We start from the raw sequence: 21,895 nt of genomic DNA on the forward strand, positions 1-21,895 counted from the left end.
CAATGCATGCCAACCCAGCACCCTGTGCCCTTACACCCTCCATGTCAACTCATCCAGTAGCCATCATAGGCAGACCTCAGGAGCTATGCTGAGATGAAATTAAATAGAATTCTCAATATCTATTACAGGCTCATTACATTTTAAAAACATGCTAATTGATAAAGGACATGTACATCTCTTTAAAAATAAATTCATATTCATAGCTCTACATCAAAGGCAAATAATTCCTTAACCTCTTGTTGCTGTCAAACTTTAAACTTGTATACACTCCATTGTGATAATGATAGGTTGGGGAATCAATCAAGCAATATTAATACCATAATGATAGACCTCAGGCTTATATCAACAAACAGCTATTGAAATTTCAAGCACCAATTCTTTTCAATCCATGGACACAGCAGGCTGCTCTTCTTTCAAAATATGAAGAGCAGGTGATTTAAATAACTTGACAGTTTCACAAACCTTCTCCATCTGTTACGCACATCCATGCCTATGCTTAAAAATTGGAAGTCCCGCATGGTAGGATACTGACAGTGCTCCAGGAAAAAGGTAGGGCTGTTTGAACTCAGCACGGCAACCACTCCGGCGCGGGCCTAGCCCCTCAAGGTGAGGGCTTGGCCCCTAAAGGTGCATAGAAATCCGCACCTTTTAGGCGGCCCAACGCCGGAGTGGTCCCCGCCACTCCATCCTGCCGGGACCCCCCGCCCCGCCGGGTAGGGGAGAATCCCAGCCAAGGTGTGTGAGGAGATGTGAGGGGATGTGAGGGGTGAATGCTAAAGGGTTTAATTGATTTTATTGCAACTGGAGCAAAGTCCCAGGGAACCAAGGCAAAGTTTTTAACCTAAATAAAATCAAATTACTGGAGATATTGGAATCTAAAGCAAAAACAGAAAACGCTGAAAAATCGCAACAGATCTGACAGCTTCTGTGGAGAGAGAACAGAGCTCACATTTCGAGTCTGGATCACTCTTCATCAGACCTTTTATCCATTAAGGCTTTTCGCCTGCCCTTTTGGTATTTGGTAGTCCCTGTGGCTGCCTCCAAATGGTTTCCTGGGGCAGCAGAATTGATTCCAGCACTCAGCCGCCAATCCTACCCCTCCCAGAATAAAGGCTCTGTTATTCAGGGCTATTCCTTCTGAGGCGGGAACGCCAAGCCAGGAAACACCGTGACTCTGCGCACCCACCTCAGGAGCGAAATCTGGGTCAAAGTGTCTGCAAAGGAATACAGTGAGTGGGAAAACCTTAGGCAGTTGGAGTATAATATGGGAAAACGTGAGCTTGCCCACTTTGGCAGGAATAATTGAAAAGCAGCATGTTATTTAAATGAGAGAGATTGCAGGGCTCTCGGGTAGAGAGGGATTGGGTGTCCTGAATCACAAAATATTAGTAGACAGGTACAGCAAATGATTATGAAGGCAAATGAAATGTTGCCTTTTATTGCAAGAAGAATGGAATATAAAGGTAGGGAAGTTTTACTGCATCTGTACAGGGTCTTGGTGAGACCACATCTGGAATAGCGTGTACAGTTTTGATCTCCTTACTTAAGGAGGGTTTGTTGGAAGGAAAGTGTTTCAGAGAATTTGGCTGATTCCGGGGATGCGGGGTTTGTCCAATGAGGAAAGGTTGAGCACATTGGAGTTTAGATGTATGAGAGACAATCTTGTTGAAACACAGAATTCTGAGGGGACTTGACAGAGTGGATGCTGCGAGGATATTTCCCCTTGTGTGAGAGAATAGAACTAGGGGACACAGTTTAAAAATAATCACCCTTTCTTCCCATGCAAGACAGGGATGATGAAGAATTATTTTCTCACAGAGGGTCATCTTTGGAATGCTCTGCCCCAGAGAGCAGTAGAAACTGCATCATGTGAGTGTATTCAATGCTAAGACAGACAGATTTTTGAGCTACAAGGGAGTCAAGGGTTATGGGCGGTAGATAGGGAAGTGAATTTATGTCCACAATCTGATCAGCCCTGATCTTAATGAATGACGGAGCAGGCTCGAGGGGCCAAATGGCCTCCTCTTGCTCCTATTTCTTCTGATCTTCTGATCAGTTGTTACTTTTAAAACTGAGATTGATAGATCTTTGTTAATGGTATTAAAGGATATGGGTGTGTGTGTGTGGGGGGGGGGGGGGGGTGATTATTTGGTGATGGGTCGCAAATCAATTGAATGACGGAACAGACTCAAGGGGCTAAATGATCTAAACCTGCTTCCATAATCCTAAATTGCTAGTCCAATATCCTTGATTTTCCCCCATAGCCCTGCAACATTTTCCTTTTGAAAATAGTTACTCAATACCCCTTTAAAAGTAGACATTACATGTAATAGTTGTAAAATTGGCTCAAAACAATGGACAGACTTTTCCCGATGCCTGGTGGCATATGATGGCGGAGAAACCCCGTCATTGGCCGGCGGAGGGATCTTTCAGTCCCGTCAATGTCCATGGGGTTTTGCGTGCCTCGCACCCTCCGCCACCAGGCAATGCACCACAGGGATGTCACCGTCGACAGGACTGGAAGATTCCGCCAGTGGAGGAGGCTGGAAAATCTCCCCCAATAATTTAAGATGCTTGTGAAGAAATAAGTTGCATGATGTTCCTCTTTAAACAGCACAGCGGGACATTAACCTTTCATAATTTTGCCGGAAGGAAGCATGGACTCGATTTTAAATCTTGCAGTAACATTTCTGTAGCTTTGGTGTAAAGTGGCACTAAGTCAGGAGAGGTTTGGTGCAGAAAGAAGCAAGTTGCAATTTAATGGAAGGTGGAAATTCAGGCATTTGTGCTTGGCCTTAACTAGATTGCATCAGTTTAACTTACCACATCACCCTTTCTTCCTTCCATGCCAGCAAAACCTCTTGGACCTTGCGTACCCTAAAGTTGAACAAATAACCTCTTGTTAAACTGGTAATGAACAATTAGAAACAATTGAAGAAAATCCGTGGCAAATGTGATGTCAGTTTTAATTTCTTCATTCCAATTGTCCAACTGTGCAAAATGCACAAGCTATTTGAAGGGCTGCTTTCAATTGCTGTTCCGTTGGTAACACAGCCGCCTCAGAGTCTAAAGGTTGTGGGTTCAGGTCTCACTGCAGCATTTGAACACAACAATCTTGGCTGACACTCCAGTGCCACTACTGGGAGAGGTGCCACCTATTGGGTGTCGGACAAAGGAAATTAAAAAAAAAAAATTATTTGTACATGGGATGTGGGCGTCGCTGGCTGGGCCAGCATTTATTGCCCATCCCCGACGTATTTAAGAGTCAACCACATTGCTGTGGATCTGGAGTCACATGTGGGCCAGGGAAGCATGACAGATTTCCTTCCCTAAAAAACTTAGTGAACTAGATGAGTTTTTACAACAATCGACAATTGTTTCATGGTCATCATTAGATTTTTAATTCCAGATTTTTTTGAATTAAAATTTCAACATCTGCCATGGTGAGATTTGAACCCAGGTCCCCAGAGTATTACCCTGGGTCTCTGGATTGCTAGACCAGTGGCAATACCACTACGCCACTGCCTCCCTTTAATTGGCTGAGGTGAAGTCCAAATTAGCAAAATATTTACTTGACTACAGGAGAACAAACAATAAGTAATTCCATCCAGTTGATGGAAGTCAGTGGGGAAGAGCAAATAGCAGAATATAATCAATTTACTCGGATTAGAAAACCATAACACCCAAAAAACAAAAACAACCAATCCAATTACTCAATTAATGTTGGTTTGAGTTACTAGTTGATTTTTTTTTCACCTTTTTCAATATTTATTGGTTATAAACAACATTTACAGTACAAACTTTGTGGGAAAAAATAGCAATTCAAAATTCAATTCTTCTTCTCAGAGTTGAGTGTATTGTAAATGCATCAGATTGACTGCAGGCCCTGTAAAACATAGTATGTTCTTCACCAATGTATTTTGACTGGAAATGACTCCACAATTCATCTTTTTGTCTCAACAATTCAATTGTTCACTCCCTTAAAATTCTGTTCAATTCTCTCAAACATTCCCACACAATCTGCTTCAGTATTTCTGGAAAAAAAACATGTATAGGAAATAAAAGCAGGAGGTGTCTATTTGGCCCTTCGAGCCTGCTCCGCCATTCATTATGACCATGATTGATCATCAAGTTATTACCCTGATCCCGCCTCCCCCCCCCCCCCCCCTGTAAACCCTTGATCCCTTTAACCCCAAGAGCTATATCTAATTCTTTCTTGAAATTACACAACATTTTAGCCTCAACTACTTTTTGTGGCAGTGAATTCCACAGATTCACCACTCTCTGGGTGAAGAAATCTCTCCTCACCTCAGTCCTAAAGGATTACCCCTTATTCTCAAACTATGACTCCTAGTTCTGGACTCCCCCACCATAAGGAACATTCTTTCTGATACTACCCTGTCTAATCCTGTGAGAATTTAAGAAGTTTTTATGAGGTCCCCTCTCATTCTTCTAAACTCCAATGAATATTATCCTAACCAATTTAGTCCCACCATCCCAGGAATCAGCCTTGTAAACCTTCACTGCACTCCATCCAAACAAGAACATCCTTCCTTAGATAAGGACATCAAAAACTGCACACAATACTCCAGGTGTGGCCTCACCAAAGTCCTATACAATTGTAGTAAAACATCCCTATTTCTACACTCCAATTCTCTCGCTTGAAGGCCAACATATCAAAACTTTACATCTTGCACCAATCTGAGTCAATCTGCAAAGTTTGAATTTAAATAATGATTGGCAGTTAGCTACCAGTCATCAATTAACTAGTGCATTCTTCATGGCAACGCCTCTACCAATTAATCAGCTCTCTTTTCTCATGAAGTATAAATTGTTGTTCCATTTTACCTTTGGTTTGAATTGCTAATTGCCCTGATGGGTACAAGATGGAAAGCTTTAACAACGTGTGTCTTTTTTCAGCAATATACAAGTACTGTGCTAACAATTTTTTTCTTTAGATAGTCATCCCACATAGTAATGTAGAATATGGGGCGTCATTCTCCGCCGGCGGGAGTCTCCGTTTTGCCGGCGCCCGGGGGTTTCCCGACGGCGTGGGGCTGCCCCACAATGGGAAACCCCATTGACCGGCCGGTGTAACAGAGACTCCCGCCAGCCGGTCGGGGCAGAAATGTGGCGGGGCGGGATGGAGAATTTTGCTCATTATATTTTAAATAGGTTTTGATCTTGCAATATTGGCTGCACTGTTAAGGTAGTATGCTTTGCCCATCCTTACTTTTCCTGAGACCTTTAAGCGTCAACTACACATTGTGGGACTGGAGTCACGAGTAAGCTGGACTGGGTAACAATCTCTAAAGGATGCTAGTAAAACCACTGGATTCTTAGGACAAACCAGCAGCTTTCATTGCAATTTTCGAGTGTTAGGCCATTTCAAAGTGGTGGGATCTGAACTTTTGTCTTCATAATTGCTTATCCAGGACCATAAGAATTAGGCCACAATCTCCTAATCTAAACTTTGGAGAGGTTACAGAAGCGGTTTACTAGGATGTTGCCTGGTATGGAAGGCATTAGCTATGAGGTGAGGTTAGATAAACTCGGTCTGTTCTCACTGAAACGACGGAGGTGAGAGGCGACCTGATAGAGGTCTACAAGATTATGAGTGGCATGGACAGAGTGGATAGTCAGTTGTTCTTTCCTAGGGTAGGACTAGGGGACATAGGTTTAAAATGCGCGGGAAAAAGTTTAGAAGAGATATGCGAGGCAAGCTTTTTACACAGAGGGTGGTAAATATATGGAACGAGCTGCCTGGGGAGGTGGTGGGAGCAGGTGCGATAGCGGCATTTAAGGGATATCTAGACAAATATATGAATAGGGTGGGAATGGAAGGATACGGACTGTAAGTGCATATGGTTTTAATTTAGGCAGGTACCATGGTCGGCGCAGGCTTGGAGGGCCGAAAGGCCTGTTCCTTTGCTGTATTGTTCTTTGTTCTAAACTGTCCATGCATCTTCTCTCCTGGGACCAAAGTTTATGACATTCCCAAGCGTGTCACAGGGATCGAGTGTGTCTATTCCCTTTAGAATCTTAAATCTTTGAATACTTTCACCTTAATGCATTGTAGTGATTCAAGGCAACTTCATACTAATTAAAAACAGGCTATAATTGCCCAATTTTCATTTAGTTCTCCAGGTGGAAAAGGAACAGGAATAACAGATCAAGTGCCCATTTTACACCTGTTTTTATTTCTACAGTTGGATATGCGGGGTGTAGGGGGCTGCCATGTAAAATAAGCAACTAAACCAAGACTGTCTGTTTTTATACCTGGTGGTAAAAGTGAGAATTCAGTACAATGTTTCTCATGGAAAAAAAGACCCCATCCAAAAATCACAAGATATATTTGAAGAGTAAAATACTTTACTGGAGAGCCTTGAGCACCTAATTCTCCAGGAGCTCCCTGTTCACCTTCTCCACCCTATAAGAGAGGAAACAAAATGAGAAAGGTAAGCAGGTTTAATGTCAGACACAATGGCTGAGTGTACATCTGATAACTGCGTCAGCCGAAAGACGAATGTAATCATTCAAAGATGGGCGACCAGAGTAACTAAACAAACTATTATCAGGAATAAACTCTGTACAGAGGATGTGCTGCCGACTCCTTCGACTCAGCCCCTGACTGGCTGGGAAAACCGACGCTCAGCTGCAGGCTTCACGCTCAGCTCTCCGGTCCGATTGCCAATCGGGTCACATGACATCCCCCCCCCCCAAAAAAAAAACCTTGCCCCCTTAAAGGTGCTCGCTACTACAAAGTACAAAATAATGTGGAAAACGGCACAGATCAAAGGCAAGAACAAAATCATGTCACAGAAGAAGTTTTTTTTGAATTGATGATTACAGTGATGCATGATCAATTAAACTCAAAGACGAGGTCGTATCATAACTGAAGGCTTTAATAGACTACATCTGTTCCCCAGCAGCTTCGGTACAGAATGAGGGCTGCTGGGTCGGCACCTGTTCTTATACTCCGCCTGTCAGGGCGGAGCCACATACCAAAATGCCAATGGTAAGCTGCTAGGCTTACCCAATGGTCTACAGCCTCTCGGGTACTGCAATACCTGATACTACCACATTCACCCCCTGTTAAAAAAGAGTCCGGCGGGGGTGGTGGCCAGTGGTCACAATTGCATTGAACATGGTATGATCAGATATGGAGGTACTGTGAGTATTTACAAGCATGGAAGATATATACAGTCAGTGTTCATTTGCAGTTTCAGTTACAGTGTAGCAATCAGTCGGTCGGGTGGCCTGGTCGTCCTCCTGGATCGTCTGAGCCTCTGCAGTGGTTCTGGTGGGGGTCCAGGCGTCTGCGATTCCGGGAGCGTGGCTTCGTCGTGCATGGCAGCTTCGTCACCCCTAGACGGTGGGGCAAACGGTTGACATGAGAGGGGGGCGCCTGTAGGGGGCGTCGGTGGGTGGGATGGCCTAGGTAGGAGCGGTGGGAGGACCGAGCCCCCAGTGAGGTGCTGTGGGGGGGGGGGGGGGGGGGGGAGGGGATGGGTGTAATGGTTCGGGTGCGCGTGGGGTTCCGGTGGGTGCCAGGTCCCGGAGGGAGACTGTATCTTGCCGGAAGTCAGGAAACGCCACGTAGGCGTACTGGGGATTAGCGTGCAGCAGGTGGACCTTCTCGACCAACGGGTCCGACTTGTGCGCCCGCACGTGCTTTCGAAGCAGGATGGGTCCAGGTGTGTGTCGCTAGCCAGGTTGGGAGCGAGGTCCCGGAGGAGTACTTCCTGGGGAAGACAAGGAGATGTTCACGAGGTGTCTGATTGGTAGTTGTACAGAGCAGCGACCGAATGGCATGGAGGGCCTCCGGGCGGACTTCCTGCCAGCTGGAGACGGGGAGAGTCCTGGATTGCAGGGCCAGTAGGACGGTCTTCCAGACCGTTCCGTTCTCCCTCTCGACCTGCCCGTTTCCCCGGGTCGTCCTGTTTGAGGCGATGCCCTTGCTGAGCAGGAATTGACGCAGTTCGTCGCTCATAAAGGAGGACCCCCTATCACTGTGAATGTATGCGGGGAAACCGAACAGTGTAAAGATACCCTGGAGGGCCTTGATGACGGTGGTTGTGGTCATGTCGGGGCAGGGGATGGCGAATGGGAACCGGGAGTACTCGTCAATCACGTTCAGGAAATACGTGTTGCGGTCGGTGGAGGGGAGGGGGCCTTTGAAGTCCATGCTGAGGCGTTCAAAGGGACTGGAAGCCTTTATCAGGTGCGCCCTCTCTGGCCGGTAGAAATGTGGCTTGCACTCTGCGCAGATTTGGCAGTCCCTGGTGACTGTCCTGACCTCTTCGATGGAGTAGGGCAGGTTGCGGGCCTTAATGAAGTGGAAAAAGCGAGTGACCCCCGGGTGGCAGAGGTCCTCGTGGAGGGCTCGGAGGCGGTTCACTTGCGCGGTGGCACACGTGCCGCATGACAGGGCATCGGAAGGCTCGTTTAGCTTCCCAGGACGGTAGAAGATCTCGTAGTTGTAGATGGAGAGTTCTATTCTCCACCGCAAGATCTTGTCGTTCTTTATCTTGCCCCGCTGTGCATTATCAAACATGAACGCCACCGACTGTTGGTCAGTGAGGAGAGTGAATCTCCTGCCAGGCAATGCCTCCAATGTCGCACAGCTTCTACTATGGTTTGTGCCTCTTTTTCGACCGAGGAATGGCGAATTTCTGAAGCATGGAGGGTACGGGAGAAGAAGGCCACGGGTCTGCCTGCTTGGTTGAGGGTGGCGGCCAGAGCTACGTCGGACGCATCGCTCTCGACCTGGAAGGGGAGGGATTCGTCAATGGCGCACATCGTGGCCTTTGCAATGTCTGCTTTGATGCGGCAGAAGGCCTGGCGGGCCTCCGTCGACAGGGGCAGGTTGTGGACTGGATTAGGGGTCGGGCTTTGTCTGCGTAGTTGGGGACTCACTGTGCGTAATCACTGAAAAACCCGAGGCAGCGCTTCAGGGCCTTGGGGCAGTGAGGGAGGGGGAATTCCATAAGGGGGCGCATGCATTCAGGGTCGGGGCCTATAACTCCATTTCGCACTATGTAGCCGAGAATGGCTAGGCGGTCGGTGCTAAAGACGCATTTATCCTTATTGTACGTTAAGTTAAGGATTTTTGCGGTCTGGAGAAATTTTCGGAGGTTGGTGTCGTGGTCCTGCTGGTCATGGCCGCAGATGGTGATGTTATCAAGATACGGGAACGTTGCGCGTAAGCCGTACCGGTCAACCATTCGGTCCATCTCGCGTTGGAAGACCGAGACCCCGTTAGTGACACCAAAGGCAACCCTCAAAAATTAGTAGAACCGCCCATCTGCTTCGAAGGCAGTGTACTTGCGGTCACTAGTGTGGAAGGGTAGCTGATGGTAGGCGGACTTGAGATCCACCGTGGAGACGACCTTGTATTGCACGATCCTGTTCACCAGGTCGGATATGCGGGGGAGAGGGTACGCATCCAGCTGCGTAAACCTGTTGATGGTCTGACTGTAGTCAATGACCATCCTATGCTTCTCCCCGGTCTTTACCACCACTACTTGAGCTCTCCAGGGACTGTTGCCAGCTTCAATGACCCCTTCCCTCAGTAGCCTTTGGACCTCTGACCTGATGAAGGTCCGGTCCTGGGCACTGTACCGTCTGCTCCTGGTGGCGACAGGTTTGCAATCCGGGGTGAGGTTCGCAAACAGGGAAGGCGGGTCGACCTTAAGGGTCGCGAGGTCGCAGACAGTAAGGGGAGTTATAGGGCCGCCAAAATTAAAAGTGAGGCTTTGCAAGTTACATTGGAAGTCCAACCCCAGGAGTGTTGCCACGCAGTGGTGCGGCAGGCCATAAAGGCGGAAATTGTTGAATTTCCTGCCTTGGACAGTGAGGTTTGCTAGGCAGAACCCCTCTATCTCCACTGAGTGTGACCCGGAAGCCAGGGAGATTCTTTGGTTTACAGGGTGGGTAACAAGTGAACAGCGCCTTACCGTGTCGGGTGTATAAAGCTCTCCGTGCTCCCAGAGTCGATCAGGCAAGACTTCTCGTGGCCGTTGATGAAGATCGTCGTCGTTGCTGTTGCGAGTGTCTGTGGTCGATTTTGGTCCAGCGTCACCGAGGCCAGATGGAGCAGTTGTGGGTTGTGATCGGGCGGCATGTAGTCGGCTGTGCTGGGGGCCTGGGGCCCCATCCAAGATGGCGTCTCCCATGGATCACACATGGTGGTCGGGGATGGACAAAATGGCGGCGTGGATGGACAAAATGGAGGCACCCATCCGTCCAGGGTGGCGTCCGAGGGGCAAGATGTCCACGGCCGTGGGTCGGGAGTGGCCCTAGGATAGGGGGGTGGCGGTGAGTGCTGGCCGCCTGGGGCCCGAAGGGAAGGTTGCCGCGGCAGTCCGGAGTCGTTGGAGACCGCGGCCACGGCTCGAGCTTGACAAAATGGCCCTTCTTGCCGCACCCTTTGCAGGTGGAGGTGCGGGCTGGGCAGCGCTGATGGGGGTGCTTTGCCCGCCCGCAGAAGAAGCAACGGGGCCCAACGGAGCTAGCGGGCCGTCTTACAGCGCAGGCCTGCGGGGACACGGGGAAGGTCAGTGGGGCTGCCGCTGCAGGATGCCACGCAGCCCATGGGGCCGCTGCGCGGTCGGGCGCATAGGACTGCGTGTTTCTGGAGGCAACATCCATGGACCCTGCCAGGGCCCGTGCTTCTCTCAGTCCCAGGGTGTCCTTTTCTAAAAGTCTTTGGCGGATCTCTGAAGAGCTCATACCTGCTACGAAGGCATCCCGGATTAGAGGTTCCGTGTGCTCACTGCCCGAAACTTGCGGGCAGCCACAGTTTCTGCCCAGCACCAGTAGCGCACGGTAGAAGTCCTCCGGCGATTCCCCGGGCTTTGCCATCTAGTTACAAGCAAGTGACGTGCGTAGACCTGGTTTACAGGGCGTATATAATGTCCCTTTAACAGTTCCATCGCATCATCATAGTCCTCCGCCTCCTCGATGAGGGAGAAGATTCCAGGGCTTACTCTCGAGTGCAGGAGATGCAGTTTCTGTTCTCCTGAGGGGGTGCCTCCGGCCGTCTCGAGGTAGCCTTTAAAACATGCCAGCCAGTGCTTAAAAATCGTAGCCGAGTTCTCCGCGTGGGGGCTGAGTTGTAGACACTCCGGCTTGATTTGGAGATTCATTCTTTCAGCTTAAGAGTAGTCTATTAAATTGATGCACGATCAATTGAACTCAAAGACGAGGTCGTATCATAACTGAAGGCTTTAATAGACTAGATCTGTTCCCCAGCAGCTTCAGTACAGAATGAGGCCTGCTGGGACGGCACCTGTTCTTATACCCCGCCTGTCAGGGCGGAGCCACATACCAAACAGCCAATGGTAAGCTGCTAGGCTTACCCAATGGTCTACAGCCTCTCGGGTACTGCAATATCTGATACTACCACATACAGGAATACAAATTTTAAGGCAGTCGGAGAGCCACACATTTAACGAGACGTTCGGAGGCATGGATTATTTTCACCCACTATCCTAACCTGCAGTTTGAAGTGACTGGAGAGTTACAAGTAAAAAAAACTGGCAAGTATTTCCTAGGTATGCCACCTTACTTAGTTTCCGACTTGGAAAAGCTTAAGGGCTTTGTGCTGAAAGGAACATCTGGATGCATGGCATTGAGGAAAATTAGGTGGGCTGGAAAACGCTTTACTAACGGATCCCATTCGGATTTTCCACACATTAACCAGGAGACTGAAAATCAGCTCTGTCACTGCTTTTTACTTCACTGCTCTTCTGGTTGAGAAGTTGGCCAGGATCATTGGAAAGAGGCTGGGCTATGAAAATCAGCTGTCGCCTATTCCGGAGCTAAAGTTGAGACCATTATGACACCACTTTAATAAATTACACTTTGGTTGTAGACTTTAGCATTACATTAATGGGTCTATCCGCTCTCACATTGATTTCCGTTTATACCGTCTCTATTCCCCGTTTTGTTTTCTGTTTCGGGGTCTCTGTGTTTATACTTTCTGCTGTTTTTTTTAAACTTTCTCTTCTTCTCTTCTCTCTTCTGATTATGGCTATGTTTTCTCTCTGCTCTTTCTAATCCATCTATCTGGTCATTGGTTTTTTTCTCCTCACTCTCTCCGCTCATACTGCCAGTATTCAGTTTTTAACTTTAATGATTTTCCTCATTATCTTCCTGGCTCTTTCGCCTCAATGTTTCAATTTACTCGTTTTCTCCTTGCCAACTCCCTGATCACCTGGCAACTGCTGATTTCAATGGAACAAGATAAAATTTCAACTATTGTCGGCAGCAATATTAAGAGTCCATTTGCATTGCAGCAACAGCATTGTTTCGAAGAGATTTAATCCTGAAAAGCCCCAGGTTTCACCGTGAGTGTGGGTCCTGACCTGCCTCCAGAGCAAATTGAAGGTTCAAAGCTTGGGGGGCAGCGAGAGACACCCACTTTACTGTCATTTGACTTCAATCCCGAGTCAGGTTAACACCACAGCTTACACGAATGCTACTGTTGTATTGTGGATGCATCAGTAGAGGCAAACAACAACATATATTCAACCACAACTCATGGGCGGCACAGTAGCACAGTGGTTAGCACTGTTGCTTCACAGTTCCAGGGACCCGGGTTCGATTCCCGGCTTGTGTCATGGTCTGTGCAGAGTCTGCACGTTCTCCCTGTGTCTGCGTGGGTTTCTTCTGGGTGCTACAGTTTCCACCTACAACTCCCGTTAGATGAATTGGACATTCTGAATTCTCCCTCAGTGAACCCGAACAGGCGCCAGAGTGTGGCGACTAGAGGATTTTCACAGTAACTTCATTGCAGTGTTAATGTAAGCCTACTTGTGACAATAGTAAAGATTATTATTATCACTGGCGCCTTAACGGAATGGTCGGAAGCTCACCTCAGGGCCAAATCCGACACCAAAATTATGACTACTGGCACGGTTCCCATGGCTTTGGAAAACCATTGCCTCTGGCATTCAGGAATTCTTTTCACACCTTTTTCTTATTCATGAACAAAATGTGGGCACTGCTGGAAATTTATCACCCATCCCTAGCTGCCCTTGAGAAGGTGTTGGTGGACCACATTCTTTAATTCAATTGAGTGGCTTGCTATGTCATTTTCAAGGAGACATAAGAGCCAAACACATTACATTTGGGTCTGGAGGCACACATCAGCCAGACCAGGTAAGGATGGCAGATTTCCTTCCCTGAAAAACATCAGTGAACCAGATGGGTTTTTACAACAATTGATGACAGTTTCATGGTCACCATTACTGGAAGCGGCTTCTTATTCCAGATTTTATTCAATTAATTAAATTCCCAGCTGCCGAGGTGGGGTTTGAGCTCTGTTCTCTGCATCATTAGTCTAGGCCTCGAGATTACAGATCCAACAACGCAATCACGGTGCTACCACACCCTGTTTTTGCTCCCCGAATCCTATGAAACTCAATCATTATTGTGCAGATCAGAGCTTCAAATGAATAAGTATTAACAGATCAGAAAAAAGTAGAAAAAAATTAATCTCCAACCAGTACATCACTAGTTATAGAGAGTTTTGGGATGTCCAAATAAAATATGACAAAATTCATTACCATCTTTCTTACAAAGAAGACTAATGGCAGAATATAGCTACAATGTTAAACTTAGAACTGAAAACACAGAATTAGGAGTATATCATTTTGCCCCTTGTCCCTGTTCTGCCATTCTCAGAGATCACTGCTGATCTGAAAACTAACTCCATTTACCCATCTTTGTCCCATATTTCTTAATACCTTTGGTTAACAAAACATGTAATCAGTATTGCTGAAAAGGGAGATGTTGCAGAAGCTTTTCGTATTGCACTCACCAGGATAAATGGAAGAATGCCAAATTTCAAATGACTGCAACAATTTACACCACAGGAGGGAGGTTGCTGCGCAACTCTGATTGGCTGAAATGTTGCCATGGAGAAAGCAACTCATGGAATGTGGCTCATTTATGTTTGCTGTAAGCATATACTTCGTATGCAGGGACTCATTGTCTGCAAACAGCAGAGCATGACGCAAGTTCATCACTGAGTGCAGCTCGACACAGTGTGAACAAGGTACAGGGACGGCTTTTGGTGCAGCAAAGACTTTTGGGGCAGCGAGGGCATGTGGCGGCTGCAACTTGAGGAGCTTCACTCAGAATTGATGAGCTGGAGTCCTAGTTCAGAAAGTGCAATACATTCGGGAGATGGAATGCTACCTGGACATTTTGGGCGCAATCTAACGGCCTCATTGCGCCAGACTCAGGACGTGATGAGGTCGATATATCTCGCGAGAGGCCTCTTGCAAGATTTACGATGCTCTTTACGCCTCGCAAGATCGAACAAGATCTTGCAAGGAGTCACGACGCTGGCGTAAAAAACGGCGCGAACCAGTCTGGCGTTGGGCCGACCGGAAGTTGCGGAATCCTCCGCACAGGGCTAGGCCGGTGCCGGAGAGGTTGGCGCCGCGCCAGCCGTTGCCAAAGGGCCAGCGCGAGTTAGCGCATGCGCAGAACCGCCAGTGTGGTTCCGCGCATGCGCAGACCGGCCACCGTATTCTAGCGCATGCGCAGGAGGGTGTCTTCTCCGCGCCGGCCATGGCAGAGTCCTACAGCGGCCAGCGCAGAAGGAAGAAGTGCCCCCACGACACAGGCCTATCCGCAGATCGGTGGGCCCCGATCATGGCCCAGGCCACCGTGGCCCCCCCCCCCCCCCCGGGGCCGGATCCCCCCGCACCCCCCCCAGAGGACCCCACCAGCTGGCCTACCTGCCAGGTCCCACCATGTGGGACCGTGTCCAATTCACGTCGGCGCAACTGAACAGAAACTGACGGCCGCTCGGCCCATTGGGGCCCAAAGAATTGCCAGGGGGGTGGCATGATCCCTGGCCCCGCCCGAAAACCGGCGCCAGAGAATACGGCAGCCAGCGTTGGAGCGGTGGGGTGGTATTAACGCCGCCCCCCGGGGATTCTCCGACCCGGCGGTCGGTCGGAGAATCCCGCCTCCTGTGTCTCAATAAGGTCTCATTCTTCTAAACTCCAATGAATACAGGTCCAACCTACTCAACCTCTCCTCACAGCAAAATCCCTCAATACCCGGAGTCAACCTCATGAAGCTTCTCTGGACTGCCTCCAATGGCAGTATATCTTTCCTGAGATAAGGGGACCAAACTGTTCACAGTATTCCGAGTATGGTCTAACTAGTGCCTTGTATAGTTTTAGCAAGACTTCCCTATTTTTATTCACCATTCCCTTTGAAATAAAGGCCAACATTTATTTACCTTCCCGATTACCTGCTGAACTTGCATGCTAGATTTTTGTGATTTATGCATGAGGACCCCAAGCCCTACTATGCTGTAGCTTTCTGCAGTCTTTCTCCATTTAAATAATATTCAGCTCCTTTATTCTTCCTACCAAAGTGAATAACTTCCTACTCTACTCTTTTCCCTTTTGTTTGGTTTGTGATTTATTATTTATACTAACTTTTCCACCTGAGTCCTCTCCTCCCCCCCGCTTGCTCCCCCCCCCCCCCCCCTCCCCCCAACCCCGATCATTTATCTGACTATTTCTTCACTAATAGTATCCCTCAGTTCATCACTTTCATTAGATCCTTTCTTCCCCATTATTTCCCAAATGTATTTTTGGGGCTTCAACGTGGAAACAGATCCAAAGTATTTGATTAATGTCTCTGCCGTTTCCTTCCTCCCCATTATAATTTCACCTGCATCTGCCTCGAATGGGCCCATGCTTATTTTCACTAATCTGCTCCTCTTCTGAAAGGAAAAAATGTTTAAAACATTTTTCCAGCAGAAGAGAGAAACATTTCTCTTTGTTAGAGTTTCCGGTCTGCAAATCCTCCCACTCTAACACCATTTAAACAGAGTTTTGAAAAGAGAATACAGAGATAAAAATTCACACCGTTAAAGCTGTGTAAGCATTCGAGAAGCTATGAAGACCCAGGAGTCCAAGTCATTGAGTAAACGGTGTTTTATTCAAGGTCAAAGGAAATGGTCACAACAACACTCAATCAGGACTACTCTTACTGGGTCGGATTTTTAAAGTCTAATTACACGCCCCAGCTGGCCAGGCCTCCACCTACTATTAGTGTCACAAGTAGGCTTACATTAACACTGCAATGAAGTTACTATGAAAATCCCCTAGTCGCCACACTCCGGTTTCATAGATTATCATAGTTTATCATAGAATTTACAGTGCAGAAGGAGGCCATTCGGCCCATCGAGTCTGCACCGGCTCTTGGAAAGAGCACCCTACCCAAGGTCAACACCGCCACCCTATCCCCATAACCCAGTAACCCCACCCAATACTAAGGGCAATTTTGGACACTAAGGGCAATTTATCATGGCCAATCCACCTAACCTGCACATCTTTGGACTGTGGGAGGAAACCGGAGCACCCGGAGGAAACCCACGCACACATGGGGAGAATGTGCAGACTCCGCACAGACAGTGACCCAAGCTGGAATCGAACCTGGGACCCTGGCGCTGTGAAGCAATTGTGCTAGCCACAATGCTGCCGTGCTGCCCATCGGGTTTTCGGGTACTTGTGGGAAGAAACCGGAGCACCCGGAGGAAACCCACGCTGACACAGGGATAACGTGCAGACTCCGCACAGACAGTGACCCAAGCTGGGAATTGAACCCGGGACCCTGGCGCTGCGAAGCAACAGTGCTACCCACTGTGCTGCTGAGCCGCCCGTTTTGCTACAGAAGCAAAATTCAAATGAGTTACTGGCAAATCATGGTCATCTTCCTCGAGTCAAGCAAGTCACCTTCACTTGTTTCAGGACTGACAAATCGTACAATAAATGAAGAAAAGATTTGTGGCTTGGCTCGCATGCCGACAAATTCTTTGGAATTAGTTTGGAACGTGAATTCAGATTCTTCAATGAACAGATTTACCATTGTGACTGACCAATTGGACATTCTCATTGTAAAAGCGCTGAATGGTATTTTCTCCTACCTTGTGTCCTTGTTTTCCTGGTTCACCAGCCTCCCCTTTCACACCTTTATGTCCCTGAAGATCAACAGGTGAAGGAATTAGAATCAGTCATTTGTCAGAGTCGGTCCAAGTTTTATACTCGGCATAATGGTTTCAGTTGTGATGAACCAATTGGATACTTACCTTCATTCCAGGAAGGCCAGAGTAGCCCTGTAGGCCAGGAGGACAAGCGTTGGAGCACTGCAAGCAAACAGACATTCCATTTCAATGAATATCTTGGAAACGATCACACTGCGGAACATGTAACAGCGGTCCTGAAACCTTACCAGTGATTCATCGCTGCTTTCGCTGTGCACAAGTGCTGGAAGTCCCTGCAGAGGAAACAGAAGCATTACTAACCAAGTTAATTAGCACAATAAATAGAGGCAATATCAGGGAAAATGTCTGTCTGCAGCAAATTTTCATCTAAACGCAGAGGAATATACAAGAAATAGGAACAGGTGTAGACCATATGGTCCGTCTCGCATGCTCCGTCATTCAGTGCAATCATGGCTTCAACTTTAATTTATGACTTTCTCCAATGCAACTCTCCTCAGAACCACACACTGCGCAGCTCCACTCTCTCCATACACAGCCTCACTCACCTCATCCTATTGCCTCTCACAGGCACCCTCCACGCAAACCATTACTAGAATTCATTGAGTCCCCACAGTGCAGAAGGAAGCCATTCGGCCCATCGAGTCTGCACCAATCCATCAAAAGAGTACACTACCTAGATCCATTCGCCCGCCCTATCCCTGTAACCCCGTGGATTGACTATGGCTAATCTACCTAACCTGCATATCTTTGGACGCTGAGGGACAATTTACCAAGGCCAAGCCATCTAACCTGCACATCTTTGGACTGTGGGAGGAAACCAGAGCACCCGGAGGAAACCCATGCAGACAGGGAGAACGTGCAAACTCCACATAGACAGTAACCCAAGGCCGGAATTAAATCCGGGTCATGGGCGTTGTGAGGTGCCTATTATCCTCCGTGTCTGTTCTTGCAGGATAGGAGAGTGCACAACTTCGGGGAGAGGTGGAGACCCAGGAAGTGTGACCCTCAAGTGCTCCAGGGACAGATGCCTTGACAGCCACTGTCAATGCCCCCTGATTGACTGGGAAGGAGGTCTTGTTCCAGGAGGCTGCAGATGTCAGCAGTGATCTGCCAAGAGGGCCAGGACCTCCTGAAGCACTTTTGATCAAACATATTGAGAAAGTTGATCCTCCCCTTGTGGATCCTGTGCTTGGTGTCTCATATCCTTCCAGTTGGGTGTCAGTATCCATCCCCTCTGCCCCATGGAATGGAATGTGGCTGAGGAGAAGGCTTCTGGAGAAGAGGTTGCTGTTACTGCTGCTGTTATTAGTGTTTCCCCCTCCCCTTTGTCCTCAACAGAGGTCACAAGAACTCGGAGCAGGAGTAGACCACACGGCCCATCAAGCTTGCCCTGCCATTCAATACGATCATAGCTGATCTTGGACTTCAGCTTCACGTTCCTGTCTGCTCACTGTAATCCTTCAATTCCCTGAGAGACCAAAGAATCGGACTATCCAAGCCTTAAATATATTCAATGATGCAGCATTCACAACCCTCTGGGGTAGCGAGTTCCAAAGATTCACACCTTTTTAAGTGACGTAATTTCTCCTCATCTCAGTCCTAAATGATCAACCACTTATCCCAACATTGTGCTCCGACCTGCAAAAACAGCCTCTCAGTATCCACCCTATAAAGTCCCCTCAGAATCATAGAATCACTACAGTGCAAAAGGAGGCCTTTTGGCCCATCGAGTCTGCACCAATCCTTTGAAAGAGCACCCTAACTAGGTCCAATCGCCGCCCTATCCTCGTAACCCCACCCAACCTTTGGACATTTAGGGGCAATTTATCATGGCCAATTCGCCTAACCTGGGCAGCATGGTGGCGCAGTGAGTAGCACTGCTGCCTCACGGCGCCAAGGTCCCAGGTTCGATCCCAGCTCTGGGTCATTGACCATGTGGAGTTTGCACATTCTCCCCGTGTTTGCGAGGGTTTCACCCCCACAACCCAAAGATGTGCAGGCTAGGTGGATTTACCATGCTAAATTGCCCCTTAATTGGACAAAATGAATTGGGTACTCTAAATTTATATTTTAAAAAATTCACCTAACCTGCAGCACGGTAGCACAAGTGGATAGCACTGTGGCTTCACAGCGCCAGGGTCCCAGGTTCAATTCCCCACTGGATCACTGTCTGTGCGGAGTCTGCACACTTTCCCCGTGTCTGCGTGGTTTTCCTCTGGGTGCTCCGTTTTCCTCCCACAGTCCAAAGATGTGCAGGTTAGGTGGATTGGCCATGCTAAATTGCCCTTAGTGACCAAAAAAGGTTAGGGGGGATTATTGGGTTGCGGGGATGGGGTGGAAATGAAGGCTTAGGTCGGTCGGTGCAGACCCGATGGGCTGAATGGCCTCCTTCTGCACTGTATGTTCTATGTTCTGCACATTTTTGGACTGTGGGAGGAAACCGCAGGAAACCCACGCAGACACGGGCAGACTGTACAAACTCCACACAGTCACCCAGAGCCAGAATTGAACCCAAGTTCCTGGTGCTGTGAGTCACAGTGCTATCCACTGTGCCGCCATGCCGCCCATAATCTTGAATGTTTCAATACGGCAGCATAGTGGTTAGCACTATGGCTTCACAGCGCTAGGGTCCCAGGTTCACTTCCCAGCTTGGGTTACTGCCGGTACGATGTCTGCACGTTCTCCCCGTGTCTACATGGGTTTCCTCCGGGTGCTCCGGTTTGCTCCCACAAGCGCCGAAAGACGTGCCATTAGGTACTTTGGATATTCTGAATTCTCCCCCTGTGTACGTGAACAGGTGCCAGAATGTGGTGACTAGGGGCTTATAATCTCTCATTCTTCAAAACTCCACAGAATACAAGCCCAATTTACATAACTTCTCATCATAGGACAACTCCCTCATCCCAGGCCTTCGCTGTTAATTAACCTTCGCTGTTTCGCCTCCAACACCTCCATACCCTTTCTTAAACATGGAGACCAAAACAGTATTCCAGATGTGGTCTCCCCAAATCTCTGTACAATTGTAGCAAAACTTCTTTATTCTTGTACAGTACTCCAATACCCTCACAATAAAGGCCAATATGCCATCTATCTTACTAATTGCTTGCTGAACCTGCATGCTAATTTTGTGTTCCTTGTACTAGCACACCCAACTCTCTTCAAACATCAACACTTACAAGTTTCACACATTTTAAACAATATTCCGGTTTTCTATTGTTACAACCGTGCCCAATTCCGGCCTCGGATGACTGTGTGGAGTTTGCACTTTCTCCCCGTGTCTGCATTGGTTACCTCCGGGTGCTCCGGTTTCCTGCCACAGTCCAAAGATGTGCAGGTTAGGTGGATTGGTCATGCTAAATTGCCCCTTAGTGTCCAATAGGTTAGGTGGAGTTACTGGGTTATGGGGATAGTGTGGAGGTATGGGTTTAAGTAGGGTGCTCTTTCCAAAGGCCAATGCGCACTCGATGGGCTGTATGGCCTCTTTCTGCACTGTAATTTCTAAGATACTATGATCCAAGGTGATACTTTCATACTTCTCTACTCCCATGGTATAGCTGCATAAGCTTCTCTCAGGCCACAGTGAAAGCCAGCAAGCAGGCAAGTGTAGCTGTAGCAAGAATTTGAAAAGATTCAATGAAAACACTCTGTGAGAAGGAGTACTGTGAGCAGCAACCTCTCACTGGCCATGGCTGGAGCTCTTCGGTTTCATTGATCAAAGGTTTCCCAGCCTGTCAGTTTCACTGAAGAAGCTCTTCCTGCTGTGATCTCACAACGATGACCCTAGCAAGTTGCTGAAAGCTCGGGAGATAGGCATGCCAGCTCCTGAAGCTAGAATCCTTGATTAAAACAGCCACTGATTACTGATGTCAGGCTCCCGACCCAACGTCACTTCTGGAGGATTTACCTTCCCAAATGGATGGGAACATGCCTCTCCTTGCCTGGAGAAAACTGGTTCCCTCTCCCCCACCCCCCCCCCCCCCCACCCCTCATTTGTGCACCTGGAGGGTGGGGAAACAGAGATACTGAAAGCATTTCCCATTTTGATTATAGTGCAGTGAACTATTCTGGCAAGTAAGGATAGCGTCCAACTCCAACAGCTGAATCACTAGGTGACTCAAGCCGATGCAGGAGGAATAGGCATTTGTGTGATGTAACAGAGGGTGGATGGAAAGCTGTAGAATTGTATTCCTGCACCTCCAGGAAATTGGTGGAAACGAAAGACAGACAAGATTTGAAAGAAACTGCTAGGAACGAATCAGAAAGGGCGGAAGGTACAGGAGACCAAGATATTTTGTGATGGTCAGTTAGTTCTGACTCAGATAAGTTTCATCAGGTCTTGATCATGTGATCTCAGGTGACACTCCACTGCATGGTTGAAATTAACAAAAGTGTCAATATATCAGACACTAAACCAAGAAATCGGAGGCCACCGTCCGTGGGCCTGCACGATCTCAGGAGCCTGTAACTTCAGGGCTCCGCGGTGCAAGTCCGCTGAAGGCCACTGCCATGCGCATGCACGCATGCGTGGACGCCTGACCGGAAGTGCAGGGCCTCGTATCAGCATGCAGAGTACTCCGGGGCCCTGCTAGCCCCCTGCAGGTAGGAGAATCACTTTGCGTTGGATCTCGCAAAGCATTGCGAGCCGTGTACATCCCGGGAACGGGTTCTCTCGGCGCTTATTGGCCATGCTGCACCGCGGCGAGCTGCTTTTCAGGGGTAGCATGGTCGTTGGATCGCGACCCAGATCACTTCTTTCTGCATGTACTAGAGATTGCTGCAGTGAGGTCCACACCGTGATGGAATCTTCCCTCCTCAGAACTGAAATTCACCCCTCCTCCCCACCCGGTTAGG

At 48.3% G+C, this 21,895-nt stretch overlaps 1 protein-coding gene across 1 annotated transcript in view; it reads right to left on the reverse strand.

Moving 5' to 3' along the window:
* LOC140411421 (uncharacterized) overlaps positions 1-21,895 on the reverse strand; it is a 196,684-nt gene that overhangs the window by 75,868 nt on the left and 98,921 nt on the right. Inside the window, exons 16-20 of the mRNA XM_072500528.1 lie at positions 17,272-17,316; positions 17,129-17,185; positions 16,967-17,020; positions 6,377-6,430; positions 2,824-2,877 (exon numbers count right to left, since the gene is read on the reverse strand). Of these exons, the coding sequence (XP_072356629.1) occupies positions 2,824-2,877; positions 6,377-6,430; positions 16,967-17,020; positions 17,129-17,185; positions 17,272-17,316 (264 nt within the window). The remainder of the gene's footprint in view (positions 1-2,823; positions 2,878-6,376; positions 6,431-16,966; positions 17,021-17,128; positions 17,186-17,271; positions 17,317-21,895) is intronic.

The sequence above is a fragment of the Scyliorhinus torazame genome, chromosome 4 (assembly GCF_047496885.1).
Source record: "Scyliorhinus torazame isolate Kashiwa2021f chromosome 4, sScyTor2.1, whole genome shotgun sequence".
NCBI classification, from domain to species: Eukaryota; Metazoa; Chordata; class Chondrichthyes; order Carcharhiniformes; family Scyliorhinidae; genus Scyliorhinus; species Scyliorhinus torazame.